General features: G+C 55.3%; 2 protein-coding genes across 5 annotated transcripts in view; one reads left to right on the forward strand and one right to left on the reverse strand.

Moving 5' to 3' along the window:
- Positions 1-5,380: 5,380 nt before the first annotated feature.
- On the forward strand, positions 5,381-9,083 carry LOC126043119 (steroidogenic acute regulatory protein, mitochondrial-like). The gene is made up of 7 exons (XM_049811086.1): positions 5,381-5,444; positions 5,732-5,854; positions 6,619-6,764; positions 7,320-7,478; positions 8,326-8,510; positions 8,728-8,821; positions 8,982-9,083. The coding sequence occupies exons 1-7, from the start codon at positions 5,381-5,383 to the stop codon at positions 9,081-9,083; spliced, it is 873 nt and encodes a 290-aa protein (XP_049667043.1).
- A 2,135-nt stretch (positions 9,084-11,218) lies between these two features.
- ADAMTS14 (ADAM metallopeptidase with thrombospondin type 1 motif 14) overlaps positions 11,219-14,599 on the reverse strand; it is a 37,774-nt gene continuing 34,393 nt past the window's right edge. For all 4 annotated transcript variants that reach the window (XM_049811026.1, XM_049811025.1, XM_049811024.1 and 1 more), the window contains exons 21-22: positions 14,466-14,576; positions 11,219-13,767 (exon numbers count right to left, since the gene is read on the reverse strand). In XM_049811026.1, the coding sequence (XP_049666983.1) occupies positions 13,406-13,767; positions 14,466-14,576 (473 nt within the window). In that variant the 3' untranslated portion in view covers positions 11,219-13,405. The remainder of the gene's footprint in view (positions 13,768-14,465; positions 14,577-14,599) is intronic.

The raw sequence follows: 14,599 nt of genomic DNA on the forward strand, positions 1-14,599 counted from the left end.
AAGCGGGCACATACTAGATGTGCCTTTTGCTGATGCATGCAGATTCAAAACCCATCTATTGAGAGGCGACTTCTGCCTAGAGCCTCTTTTTGATCCAAAGTCTTCCTTCTTGATCCAAAGTTTACATATTAATGGAGAAGCCTCTGCCCCCTCTTATCACCTGAACAGCAGTTCCCCTTCTCTTTTAATCGAGGCAGCAGATGGAGATAAGATCGCCTCAACCCTACATGCTGGAAGGCAGCGTTCCAGCAACAAAAAGATACTGAAGCTTCCCTTTTCTGCTGATATTTGGGCTCTTTTGGTGACCATTTGTGAAAATTACAATTAGCTTCAAGTAAATATTGTTATTCTGTTTTGCATTCTCCTCTCAACTTGGATTGTTATCAGCCACAACCACCAAGCACCTCTCCAGCGCTGGAGGGAGGCTCACAAGGAAAAAAGCAGTATTTCTTCATTCCTTCCTGATAAGAATGTGCCTTTGAAATATTTTTAGCCCTTTTTTTGGTATTATAAAACCTGCTTTTTAGGAAAGAAGAGGGACATGGAGCATTTTTTTTTTATTATGAGCCTGACAATGTAGCACTGAGTCTCCTGGTCTGGGGGGAGGAAACTTGTCTGGGTTTCCGTCTGGAGATGCTAATTACGAGCGCTTTGGTTATGTACAGAAATAAATGACATGCATTTTTGTATTTTCTCTATTTGCCTCAATTTTTCTGGACACACAATTGGGAAGAAGAAAGAGGTAGAAAGCAGCTCCCACAGCACGGGCATTTCCAGCAACAACAGCACGGCCAAAGGTCCCCAGGGACCTCCTTCTAGGTCCATATTTAGGGTGCCCCAGAGACGCGTAACTAAATGCCCCATCAGGGCTGCAAGATGGGGACGAGAGGGCCACCTCTGCTCCTAGAAACCCCCAGAGCACTGTTAGGGATGACAGCAGCCCTGCAAGAGGGTTCCCATGGGGCCAAAGACGCTGCCTTACCCTCTCCTGCCAAATTCTGCAAAGGTATTGGAGGCCATCCAAGACTTTGCTTAAAATCAGGGCTTCCCCTGCATCAAGGCTCTGCTGATTACAGAGCAGTCTCACTCAGAGCAGGACTCAAGGACACGAAGAGTAATTGCCCTGGGACTTGCCCTCGGGTCTGAACAGGAGGATCCCTGCATGACCGTGGGAGGAGGGAGCCCGTATCGCCCTTGCTGCATTGCTCAGCTTTCTGCCGATCTGCTGATAGCAGCTCCGAGTCCCACTTGCTCCCCATCTTCACCCTTCCACCGGGAGCATCCCATTATTTCCCACTCCTCTTGTCTCGCAGTCAGGATTTGGGCTGACTCAGACTACGTTTTACACACTGATGAGTTGCTGTAACCTCTGCTGGCACGCACCACCCCTGTGACCACCTATGGACCTGCACAAGCCTTAATCCCCATCCAAAACCACACTGGTCTGCCAGGTGTTTGGGAAGGACTGTTTGGACCCCAAACCTCTCAGCCTCAGTGTTTGCTTCTCAGCCAAAGCCAGGAGGCACCCACCTGCTGTTTAGGACCTTTTTCATTGCTCTCTTTCCCCCTTCTCCTTCTCTAAATATCCTTTAGAGAGTCAGATTTTGTCATTCAGCTGAGGTTTGCATTGCACAGGCTAAATCAGAAAATTCCACCCTTACCCCCCTTGGGGTGGGGAGAGGATAATATTCCTGATAGGTGAGCTCTTACAACAGATAGCAGATCAGTTTTGCCCTAAACAAATAAGTGAAGTTTGCTCACTACCTGCAAACAAGGCAACATCAGTGTTCAGGGGGTGTGGAAACGCCAAAAGATTTTAGTTCATGTTTTACTTAAGTGCTGAGCAACAGCGTTACCCTAAATCGGTTGAACTTCTAGTCCTGAAGGACAATACTTGTCCTGCCAGAGGGGCCAGGTGCTATAGCTGGGATTGGAACTGGAAATGTGGTTCCACCCATTTCTTTGGCAATGGCTCCAAAACCCTCCTAGAAGGGACTTTTCAGCCCCAAACGCCCAATGCTGCCTGTATCGCACCCACAGAGCTGGGGTGCAGCACCACACGGGACACCGAGCCACCCCTCGGTCAAAGGGGGCAGAAAGGGGCCTGGCCAAACCAAGAAGAGGTGAAACGAATAAGAGCATCCTCCTTAAAATGGACATTATTCCTCCTAGCTAACTTCATTACAGACTATTTGACGAGAACAACGAGGGAAGAATTAGCTGCTGAAATTCTACCTTTGCCTCCCGAAGTGCGGGTTACAGGCCTTGCATTTCACATTTGGCAGTGCGGTTTGCTCAGGAGCTGGAGGATGCTCCCGGAGCCGGCATCCCTCCCAGCAGGTCCTACACTGAACAGGGCAACTGGAAATGGTGGGTCCCCAAAGGGTCCTTGCATCCAGGAGCAGGGGACAGGGATAATCGGGGAGGGTTGGAGGTGCCAAATCTTATTTCTAGTGGAGGTCCTACATGCCAGCAACCACCCAGCTCCCAGGGATTTTGCAGGGGGTTAGAGGCAAAGCAGCCCAGAGCCAACACCTGGGAGCAGGGCTCCCACCTGCCTCTCCAAAAGTGGCTTTGCATGTGGAGCTGCAGATCAGCAGTGACCTCCAGTGGCTGCAGCCAAAGCTGGTGGAGATGTCAGGCCAAAACCGCTCGGCTGCAGCCACGCAGGAGCTGGGGCCGCAGCACCCTGCGCCCACGGGTGTCCTGCAACCAGCACCCAAGGTCGTGGGACCTTTGCATCAGCAGGCAGCGGACCAGGGCTGACCCACGGCAGCCCCTCACCGCTCTGAGCTGGGGTCTCGTTTGGCAATGCCATCCTCTCCCGGCCTCTGGGCTTGCCATCACAAGCAATTTTTGATATTTTCTTTTCCCCCGTAAGTCACTTTATTCCCAGGACATCTCGTACGGCCCTCAGGAGAGCATATGGACACCGCTCACCCAATGGGGAGATAAAACATTATCTGCCTGTCTATTACAGCTTTCTGCAGAGACAAAACTAACACGAGAAAGTGTGCACAAAAGTGAGGGAAATGTGTGTGAGAGGATAGACCGTTGGCAGGGACCGGCTCGCTCGGGGAGCTAGCGGAGGTGCAGGTTTAAAGCGCTGGGGCGGATCTCTTATCAGCCGCTGCTCTCTCCTCCCTAGGCAGCTTGCCAAAAAAGTATTGCAATTCCTAACTGCTGGGTCCCAGTGACTCCCCAGACCCCATGAAAAAAAAAATCCAGAAAAAGCGGTTTGCAACTCACCAAAGCAGCAGCGTAAATCCCAGCGCTGAACAGAGAGCTCTGGCAATAGCAAATCTCCCACAGAGCTGCAGTTGGGCTACAGGTCACCTCCCAAGCCCCTGCTGCAAAGCTTGCAGCCGCTTTGGACCATGCACATCACCCAGGCATATCTGCAAGGCTTTTCTGCAAGCATGGGACATGGACGCAAGCACTTATCTGGGTCCCACCACATATGAAGTCACCCGGGAGCAGACTGCAAAAGCGGAGCATCCAAAAAGCAGCAGCTGGCAGGGGGTTGCTGTTGTAACCTGCCCAGCAATCAGGAATGGAGGGAGAAAGCTGGGAAGCTGCAACGGGACACAGCTGTGCAAGCCACAGCGGCTGTGCCATGAGGTTAGCCCTGAAGGAAAAGCCAGGGGCCAAAGCTCAGGGCCGGGGCTGGTGAATCAGGCAGGGAGCCTGGGAACTGCCTGAGCTGAGCCAACAAGTCCCCAGGGCTGGGATAAATCTCTCTGGCACAGCAGGGCCAAAACCCATGGGGAAAAAAGCTGAAGTTTTCCTAGGAGACTGTTCCACCCGCTCCATCCCTGTCGATAGTGGGAGTATCGAAGGGATGCGATGCTCGCTATAGGAAACAAGATACTAGCAGCGCAGACGTTTGGAGGGACAGCCGGAGCCCCCAGCTCCCGCGTGGGACAAGGCAGTGAAGGGTGACACAGGGACAAGCCCCCGCTCTGGCCCATCTCCCCGCACGGGCAGGGGCTGCTGCCTTCCTCCGCTGCCGGGATGCCGGGCAGGCTGCAAGGGTCACCCCATCGGTGAGGGGTCGCTCCTTGGAGTGAGCGCTCACCAGGAGGGACCCAGCACTATGAGTCAGAAAGAGCAAATAACCGTAATGAACTCCATCAGCTTTGGCTGAAAACAGTCGTTTCCTACTGCTGTTTTTCCCACTTACTCAATTACCCTCCGCCGCAGTTATTCTGCCATGCCCAAAAGCCATCCACAGGCATCTCTGCTGCTGCTCCGCTCCTAATAATACACGTACTAAATCAACGTGCGATACTGTATAGATTCACCAGACTGTCTCCATCGTGGCTGTGACAGCCCCAGAGCTGCCAGGGAACAGGGGTCCGCGGGCAGCTGCCTGCAGCGCTTGCACGGGCGCCACGGAAGGACTGTTCCCCTCCCAGCGAGAGATCTGCTTGCCACAACCTCACCAGACTGCAAGCCTTGAAGTCTCTCCTACCCTTTTTGAAGCCAAAATGCCCTCCTGGCCTCCTTGCCCAAGTATTTTGGCTGTTGCAGTCTCAGAGACTGAAGGTAAAGTGAGCCATAGTGATGCTAAGTGAAACAAAAGCATCCAACCCCTTAGGCACATAGAGGTGGAAGAGCCTTTCCACGGTAAAAATCAAGCAGGGTTTTCAAAGCACTCGAAAAAGCAGGTATTGCAAAGGGCCAGAGGAATACAACGTGGCTGTATGTTAGGGAGTGACCTAGTAGGTTTTATGTTTAACCTTTTAAGAGGGGCAATTAAAAACACAAGGGGAAGGACTGAATAACTTCATGCCAAAAGATGTAGCGATCCCACCATCACCCTGAGCAACAGAGGTCTGCAGGGGACAATTAGGAGGGAGTAAAGTAGAAAAGAGGAAAATAAGGAGTTACCTGAGGGGTTACAACGGCAGCATAATTTCTATGGAGTTTCCATAGGAAGAAGGACCATTTTCTGCAACCACGGCTTTAACAGCGGCTTCCACCCTCCCCGAGAGCAAAGCCACGTTGCTCTCAACTCCCACCCCATCCTTCCCTCCATGCAAGTGCCCTGGTTGCCTTTGCCAGCTTGTTTGCCACCGCAGTCCTCGATCGGGTGGCACTGGGGACCACTAACGCGCCCCATCTCAGCCGTGTCCCGGGGACACGTTCATTCACAGCCGCCTGCCCGGGGCAGGAGGAAAGGCAGGGACTGCTCATTCAGAGGCAAGCGTGGCCTTTCCCTCCAGCCCCTCCTTCTCGCTTGCCTTGTCCTTGAGTACTCCTTATTCCCAGCTGCTATCCGGCAGCGTGGTCCTATCATCAGGTGCCGGCCTTCAGGCCGGCTATAAAGACGCGCCGGGATGCGGCGTGCTCCCGGAGGCAGCCCCGCTCCCACGCCATGCTGCGGGCCACCGTCAAGCTGTGCTGCGGCATCGCCCACGACCACCTCCGCCGCCTGCCCGGTAAGCACCGCTCACCTTCCCCCTCCGCAGCCCTCAACCTTGGGAAAAACAGGCAGAAAAGAGGGTCCGAAAGGAGATGCTAAGTCTGCATCTGATGGGCATCCCCCTGGGAGGTGCTCCCTTGGAAATGTCGCATCTATGCGCCTATTTTCCTCCAGCGTTGTGTCATGCGTAGGGTAGTCTCGGTCGGTCTCAGCTGCAAATGAACTTCTAGCAGAGATGTGGAGCACCACGGCACCTTCTTTGCACGCTCCGTGCTCACCAAAGCCTGCCCGTCTCTCCCCTAGGCTTGAAGATAACAGCCGTTGCGGCACTACAGAAGGACGTGAGAGGGCTGGTGGTAAAAGGCTCCCGTCGCCTGCCTTCCAAAATTCCTCGTTATATTCGGAGGCTGATGGGGAAGGAGACAGGTAAGCTCAGCCCAGGTGCTCGGGCATTTCCTAGCCCTGCTCACAACCCCCTTGCAATGCATGCTTGGAGGGATGTGTATTAAAACGCACCCCTCTCCATATGATTTGACTATATTTGGAGGGACAGAGTTAACTGTCTTCTCACTGCTGGGCTGGTTTCCAGCTCTCTGATAGCTTAAAAGCATTCCCCGTACTGCTGGCAAACTGGGTTAGCGGGGAGACCCTGAGATTCTGGGAAGGCAAATTGCACAGGCTCACCATACAGGCAGGCAAAGCTTTTAGCAGAGGTTACAGGCACTTAAAAGTGTTTTGTTGCATGTCTGCTGTGTCTCTAGTTCCACCACTTACCTAAAGACTTGAAAATTGGCAAATTCATCTGGGTTTTTTTTGAAGCGTGGCTCGGTCCAAAGGCTGCCTATGCAATGTTAATAATACCCAAGCAACGTGCAATTTGTACCGCAGCGTAACCGGGAATTGATTTGGAAAGCAAATTCAAAAAGCTTTCCAAGCAGTCAGCCCAGACACAGTGAATGAATGCCAGGGATGCTCCTGACAGCGAGGTTTTCTACACCAAGCCATTCCCCCAACCCAAGAGGGCACCAGCTGCGTGGTGGAAATGAAGGTGTAAGAGCCGAGACTTTGGGTCAGCAAAACCCTCTGCTCCAGCTCCGTTCGCACTTCTATACGTGCAGCCACGTGCGCAGGCGAAGCCGGGGGGGTGGGTGGGGGATGAATTTTCACGTTGCTCTGCCTTGTTCCTTCAGCCACGTGCCCAGAGTCTGACGGAGACATCAGCCCCAGCCGGTTCTCCAGCATGGACCTCTCCTACATCACCCAGGGAGAAACAGCCCTGCAGCGAGCGCTGAGCATCCTGCAGCAGCACACCAGCTGGCAGGCAGAAACGATGCTGGTAAAACCCGGCCGCCTCTTGCCTTTGCTGCTTCATGCCAGAAAAGCTCTCGGGAGGAGAAATGAGTCTGGGAAGGGGAGATTTGCTTCTCTTATTCCTCCTGCTTGAAGGGAAGCCGCGGGCGCAGGAGACGTGCCGTGCAAAAGCATGCACGGCAAAGAGGGTTTCCGAGCAAGCCTTCCTTAAGCACATTCGCAAGCAAATCTGCAAAGTAAATAGACAGCAGGAAAAGGTTTGGAAGGGGAAACTCAGATAATCCTGTTCCCAGGGAAAGCCAGGAGCATTTCGGCAGAAAAACCCAACAGATTGCGACTTTATTGTTATTTACGGTGTTTGTTCATTAAGCTGTTTGCTGAATTGTTTAATTTAGCTAGAAAGGAGCTTAAAAAAAAAAAAAAAGCAATCATAGTGTCGTGATTTAGATATAACAGCTTTCGCCTGTAAACCAAGCAGTGATAAAAAGAAGACTGGGATGATTTATTAGCAAGGCATTTCAGCCCGTAGCTGATGCCTCTCGGGGAATTTGGGGTTGATGCAGGCTCTCTGCTTTCCCAGGACACCGGGGCCACCGTGTCCAGCGCTGCTCTCCCTGGGCTGGGCAAGGTGTTTCGGGCAGAGGTGGTCCTGGCCGTGCCAGTGGCACGGCTGCACCGGGAGCTGTTCGAGAGGATCGAGCAAATGCCCCAGTGGAACCCGACCCTCAGCCGGGTGAAGGTAAGGTGGGGAGGGATGCCCCACAGGCGGCAAGGGATGCCATGGCGGGCAGGCGGTCCGAGACTTTGCATCGCCGGGGTTGCTAGCATCCAGAAAAATCGTATTTATTGAGGTTTTAAAGATTGCTGAAGGATTAAAGATAATTCCACACTCCTGCAAAAGCAGGATATCACCCCAGGGAGAGAAGATGTGCTTTACTGGCGTGGCACTGAGAAACGTGTTGTTTCCAAGCTCTCTTTTCTGCACGGTGTCAGTTCGCAGAGGTTTTTCCGCACTGGGGGACTCCGATGTTGCTCAGACTTTAATGTCACAGGAGACGTCCTTCAGAGGAATCAGACAGCTCCAAAAAAAAAAAAAAAAAAGAGGCAAAACCAAATATATCATGCTGCGGGGCACCCCCACCAAGCTTATGCGTTGTCTTGGGCTTCTTTTGAGTAGTTGCCTCATTTCACAGCTCCCAAATCACAGCGTATCCCTAAGCAAGCTGCCAGCCTCCCCTTACTCACCTGGGCTGGCTTAGATGCTACCCAGCCTCTGCTTATTTATTGCTACCACTTCCCTGTCCCTTCAGAAAAAAGGAATAGCGTAGAGCCAGAGAGACACCCGCCCCAGATAAAAAAGGCTGCAAAAATCACCCACTTTCCCCCTTAATAGCCTGCAGGGGATGGGGATTTAATTATCACCAGGTGCCAGCCCCAAGCCCCTGTTTTGCTGATGGTCCTGCTCCTGCTCCTACCCCACGTTGGTGTCCTCAAGGCGCCTTAACGTCCCCCGGGGCAGGAGTAAGGGGGTGGCAGGGATGTCCCCAGAGGGGACTTAATCCCCGGGACCCTCCTTGCTCTGGTAGGTCCTGCAGCGCGTCGGGACGGACACGCTGGTGACGCACGAAGTCACCGCTCCCAGTCCGGGCAACCTGGTGGGCCAGCGGGACTTCGTCAGCGTGCGGCACCGCGGGAGGAGGGAGACGGCCGTCTACCTGGTGGGCACCGCCACCCACGTCGAGCCGCTGCCCTTGCAAGAAGGGTGCATCAGGTAAAGCCCCCCCCTCGCCAAAAAAAAGTGACCGTCACGGGGTATTGCATCCCTGCGAGGGGGGAGACCACGGCTGCAGCCATGAACGTTTGCAGCGGGTACGGCGAGGGAGGCACGCCGAGAGCTACCTGTTGCGTTTGCTCTGGGATCTCCTTGTCCTGTTTTTCCCACTCCCCCATGCCGGACCCTCACTGCCTGCTCCCTCGCCCCACCGCAGGGCCGAGTCCCGGCTGAGCTGCATCGTCCTGCAGCCGCTGGCGGGGGACCCCGACCGTACCCGCTTCACCTGGCTCCTCAGCATGGACCTGAAGGCAAGTGCCACCGCGGTCGCTCGGGGTGGGACAGCAAGGGGTACGCGTCCCCTGCCTGCAAACGCGCCCTCCTCCCCGTGGGGCTGGGCGCCCCAACTCTCTTTGACCCAGCAGTGGGACCGAATTCGGGGGTGGTGTGTGTGTGTTTTCTCTCCCAAAGGGCTGGATCCCCACGTCTGTCATTAACCGCGTCCTGCCGCAGTCCCAAGCGGACTTCATCGAGCACCTCCGCCGGCACCTCTCGGCCGCCGCGTGCCCTTGAGCTGCGGGAGGACGGGCTCGCCTGAGCTGGAGACCCGATCCTGCCCCTGCTCAGCACGAGGAGCTGCGGCCGCCAGCGATGGGGCGAGACGGTGCACCCATCGAGCACCCACCGAGCACGGAGGACACCCTTCACCCAGCACCGTGGTTCCGCTTCGGGGATGGAGCGGAGCATCTGCAAGTTGGGGCGACCGAGGCAGCGCCGAGACGGGCAGGAGGGGCTGCCTAAAAAACCCTTGCCCAAACTTCGCCCGTGAGCAGCAACGGTAGCCGATGTTGGGCATCGCTCCTCCCCGCCACGCACAGGGGAAGGGGGGGGCTGCCAAAACGCACCCCCACGTTGGGCATCGCTGCCCATGGCGGGGTTTGTTCCGCAGCTTCAGCCCTGCCCCGGCTTCATCGCTCTATTTATTACCCGACCGTGGGTATCAGTTGTCAGTGCAAGCTCAGGGGCTCGTTTGGGCCTGAACCAGTAACACATCTTTTATTTTTGCAATGGCTAAGCTCTATGTTTTTGTGCGTGTATATATGTATATACATAGAGGTTTTTCTCCTGCTATGCCAACAGTAGCAGGCACAGCTGGAGCAGGCGTATGGCACTAAAGCCATGTCCCGGGGGGGTCAGCAACGTGCTTTTCACCATCGGTTCAATTGACTTAGGGTACTGCAATGTGAGAGGGGGTGGCACGGCACGTGAGAAAGCAGCAAACGGAGACGGGCAGCAGCAGGGTCAGACTCGGCCCCATGACCCCGTAACGCAGCATCGTGCCCTCCGGGACCATGCATCCAGGGGAGCTTGTCACGGCAGACCTGCAGCACGATAAAACCCCTGGCTGGTTTTGTCCTAGGAGGATCCCCAGGAGATCACCAGCCATCCCACGGCCACAGCCCTTTGCAGCAGCAGGGAGGGCCGGGCCGGTGATCCCGACATTATCCTGCACCCCGGGAATGAGAACGTTGTGCCAGAAAGCTGTTGCCGACCGCAGCTAGAAATGAGCCTTGCGAGAGCGAAGCCAAGCAGCTGGGTGTCATGAAATGGTATTACAGCCATCACAGGGTGCTTGTAATTTAGATATCCGTGGGTTTCACTGGGTCTTTGTCTTATTTAAAAGGAAAAAAAAAAAAAAAAATCATCTCAAAACAAGCTATGTGAAACTCTGGCTGATAGAGAGGAGTGGCTGAGTTGAAATAAAATAAAGAGGTGGTGGCTCACTGTGTGAAATCCACTTCTTTCAACAACCACACACAGGTCACGATCGTATTTCCCCCCCCTCACACACCCATCCCCCAAATAAATCAACAGAAAGAGATTTTGGTGTGGATTTATTTATTTTTTTTACATTATGTTAGAGTTAAAAAAAAAAAAAAAAAAAAAAAAAAGAGAACCCAACAAAATTAATAAATATTAAAAGTTAAAAAGCTCTGAATCTCGTATGTACAAAACTTTATACATCATTGTAACACTGAACAAGGTTACATCACAGGAATGACTTGGTGCGTCTGCCTGGCTCAGGAGGATGGGGGGGGGGAACCAGACGCACCCCCTCCTCCCAAAGACAGGACCAAATCCCTGCTGGGAGCTGGGCTGTCGCAGCGTTACATCCCCACGCCGCAGCTTTCCACGCACCGTGGCATCCGTACGGCGAGAAACCGCCCAACCTCAGCCCGCCCTAGGCGCTTCTTGCGCTCGCCTGGAATAAATACCCAGTGCTGGGTCCCAACCCTGCAGCATCACCGCCCCACAGCATCCACATGTGGCAAAGGAGGGGGGGGGGGGGGGGTTTATCGCACCTTGCTTTAAATCTCACCCGCCTCTCTTGGCTAGAGGCAGGGGTTAGCACCTGCAGCGCAGCCCCCTTGCCCCGAAGCCCCCCCCCCAGGCACCCCGGCTATGGGGTGCGAGGGGACTGGGCCAGTCCTGAGCCACCGCTCTCCTCCGAGGTATAGCAAGGAACCACTGCAAATATTCCTAATGCAATAAAGCACTAACGCCCACCCAGGACAGCACTGAAAGGAGGGGTGCAGACGAGAATTTGGGAGGAAGGAGCGAGCACGCACGCATGCACGCACATCTACTGCGCCCTGGAGACATTACAGCCCATTTTTGATGGGGGGGGGGGTGGTGGTGGTGGTGGTGTGTGTTTTTATTCAATGCCTCCAAGGCAGGGGGCTGAACGCTGGAGAAAAGACTTGCTTGGGGCAGGGAAAGGCAAAGCAAGCTCAGTCCTGCCCTGAGCCAGCCCAGGGCTGTCCCAGCAGCAGGAGAAGGCTGCGGCACACCCTGCACCGCGCCGCAGGGGAAAGATGCTCCTTGAAGAGTAAACAAAGCGTTATCTTTGGCACAATAAATAAATGCTGGCACTCCCGCGGAGGGCGGTACTGGTGGACAGGCTGGCAAGGGGCACGGCGGCAGTGTCAGCAGTCCGAGGGCTGAATCCCACCCTGGTACATCCAGAGCGTCTCGTCAATCCTGTGGGTACCGATACCAGCAACGCCTCGGACCTGGGCACCCCGCCGCAGCGTTTCATAGGCATCCCTCCGTCTGTCTGCTCCCACGAGGTGTGCTGGTTGCTTGGCTCAGACAGACGTGTGGCTTTGTTTCGTCTTTCGTGAAGCCCACTTCATGCCAAAGAGCAGGGGACCTCCGGCCTCAGGTGCTTTTAAGAGTAGTTCCATAAACGCTCCTCGTCCAGCCTTGGCTTGAAGGCGATCCGGGGGCAGGAGGGTGCACAAACTGCCCTCTTAACATCTCTTCAGCCCTTTCTGTACTGTTGGGTAGCTCCGGAGGAGCATTGCAGAGCGAGTCCAATGCTTAAAACATCAGGAAAGCACAGGGGTCTCCATTCGGTTCAATTAAAGCGTGTACCTCAACCTCTCCCCTGCTGCAATCCACGCCGGACCAGCAAAGGCTGAGGGGAGCTCGCACACCGACGTGAGCTCCTCCGAGATGCCCCGACCTCAAGTTTCTTGCAGCCACACAAGCGCTACCGCTGCAGCGCTCTGCCCCGGCACTGAAAGCACCAGCATCGATCAGCAGCGTGCCCTAAAACCAACGTGCTGAGCACCCCTGGCTGCCTCGCCAGCAAGCCCTGGACACCTGAAGAGCTCGAGCAGTGCCCCTCGAGATGCCCCGTCCTGCTGCACACCCCTAAGCACCGAAACCGCGGCAGCCCCCTCGGGGACACAGCAGGCTGCCTGACCCCGCTCTGGGGAGGTTTTGAGGACTGTAACTCCTCCAGGCAGACCCTGTGCCCAGAGCTGGCCTGACACCAAGCAAGCTGCACGCAGCCCTAGGCTCCTAAAGTGCTGTGCATACGTTTAGTACTTGGCACAATATTTTTTAACGGCGTTAATCGTCTCCCTTTCAGCCCCTCCCAAGCGACAAAAAGGACGCAGATTAATCTTCCTCTCTCCTTTCTTTGTAACTGCCCCTAAAATCCATTCCTGGCTTCCCAGTCGTCCCCATTTCCCTCTGAAAGGAGTCGATGCCCCACAGGCACTGGGTGCAAGGGTGCAGGGATGAGGCTGGTGGTCCTGGGGAGGCTGCGCATCAGTATCAGCTCAAGGCTGGCCAAGGGCAGTATTGGCTAAAAAGTCACCGCCGGGTGACAGGCATTTTTTTACATGTATTTTTGGTCTTTGACCTTGTTCTTATTGCTCACGTTAAAGTTGCCTGGAACATCTCCTGCAGGACAGAAGCTGGTCTATTGGTTTTCACGCTCCATCCTTCCCCCAGACTTGCTTCCCAAACCCTCTACCCCAACAGAGACAGCCCAGGGCAGCAGTTTGGGCATTTCCTGACATTTCCCCCTCCCCATCTCACCGCCTCCCTCCAGTTGCTTGTCCCCCCAAATTCGCAGCACCCTCCCATTGCTACTCCCAAGCTCCGAGCACTGGGGCTGAACCCCGAGCCAGGACCCTCCTCTCCAGCACATCTCGGGGGCATGGGGAAGGAAAAAACAACATTAAAGCCCCCCCCCCGAAATCTCTTTTTTTAGCACCTTGGGAGGAAGCAGCCCGTCTACCCGCAGCCAAGCCGCTGTCACTTTTTTTTTTGCTCCTTTTCACCTTTTTTCCTGTGGCGCTGTCAAAAAAAAACCCCACGCCACAACTGGGAGGGCGGGGGAGATCATGAGAAAAAAGTAGTTTTCCTGGGAATTTCTGGGTGAGCCAGGTCATTTCCAAACCTGGCAGTGCCGCCCATGAAAACCATCGCTGGAAGTGGAGAGGAGAGGAAAAAGAGTGGGAGGAGGAGGAGGAAAGGGAGGAAGGGAGGGAGGTGAAAGACTTCCCCCGCCCCACGGCGAGGTGGTCCCGAGTGGGTTACCTGGCTGCCTGGCCCCTGCCCGGCTCCCTCAGGGCTGGCAGCCCCCCGGGGAAAACACCGCTGCCGGGCATCCCTCCTCCACCGGCAACCGGCCCGGCTCGAGATGCCGGCGTGGGGTCCCCACCGGGTCCCCCCCGTGCAGGGACGGTGGGATTGGGGGAGAACAGCGGCGGAGCGGGGCTGGGAGCGGCGGTTCCCGGGGGAGCGCTGGGGCCGGTGGCGGGGGGCGAGCCGGTGGTGGAGGAGGCTTTCTTGCCGCAGGATTCGCAGCAGAGCTTGTTGTAGCCGGGGATGGAGCAGTAGCGAGCCAGGACCTCCATCTGGCAGAAGATGGACTTGTCCCCAAGGCAAGGCTCCCCTGCAGAGGGACAGAGAAGCGTCAGACAGCGCGCGAGATGACGGTGGCGTTAGGCTCCCATCCCCTGCACCTTGCTGGTGGTCCCAAAGGCAACGAGGTGCCCCCCTCGTTGCAGGATGCTGCCAAACCTATAATTGCTCTCTGCCCCGAGACGGCAATTTTGGCAATGCTTGTATAGGAAGGCGGGGTGAAGGAGCTGGAAAACGAAGGCAAAGCGCTCGAGGTTTCTGCGCACGGGAGGAAAAACAGAGAGCAAGGGATGCTCCAAACCAGCACTTTAAATCAGATCGTGATGCATCTCGCCCCAGCTTTGAAAAACTCTAAGCAATCCCTTGCTTGGAGCAAGGGCCAAAAGCCATCTCCCTGCTCGGGCAAACACGGGAGACTGAAAAAAAAGTTCGAGGTAAAAAGGAAAGGGCATAAAATCCGGGAGACAAAGGGAGTGCGACGCGGTGCCCAGCCAAAGGCAGTGGAAACTGCAAGATCCCAGACTCCACGAGATGGCAACCGAGCGGCAGGCTTTGCAAGCAGAGGCCTCAGGGATGAAACAACAGAGGATAAAACTCCCCAAAACCACTGCTGGATGTGCGTCCTCACTCCCACCCGCCTCCGTTTCCCACGGGGAGCTGCAGAAGCCCTCGGGAGGGTTCTCCTGTTCTCCTGGGAAGCATCATCCTTACCCAAGCAGGGCCACTTACTGGAGGAGATCTTGCTAACAGGGTTTTTGGCCCCGTCCTGGGGCACCCGCTGCCCTTTGGGCGTGCCGTGGTCATCGGCGTCGGCGCTGGCGGTGATGCCGGAGAGGTTTCCTGCGGAGAGAGCACCATGATGG

This window comes from Accipiter gentilis, chromosome 9 (genome assembly GCF_929443795.1).
Source record: "Accipiter gentilis chromosome 9, bAccGen1.1, whole genome shotgun sequence".
Classification (NCBI taxonomy): domain Eukaryota; kingdom Metazoa; phylum Chordata; class Aves; order Accipitriformes; family Accipitridae; genus Astur; species Astur gentilis.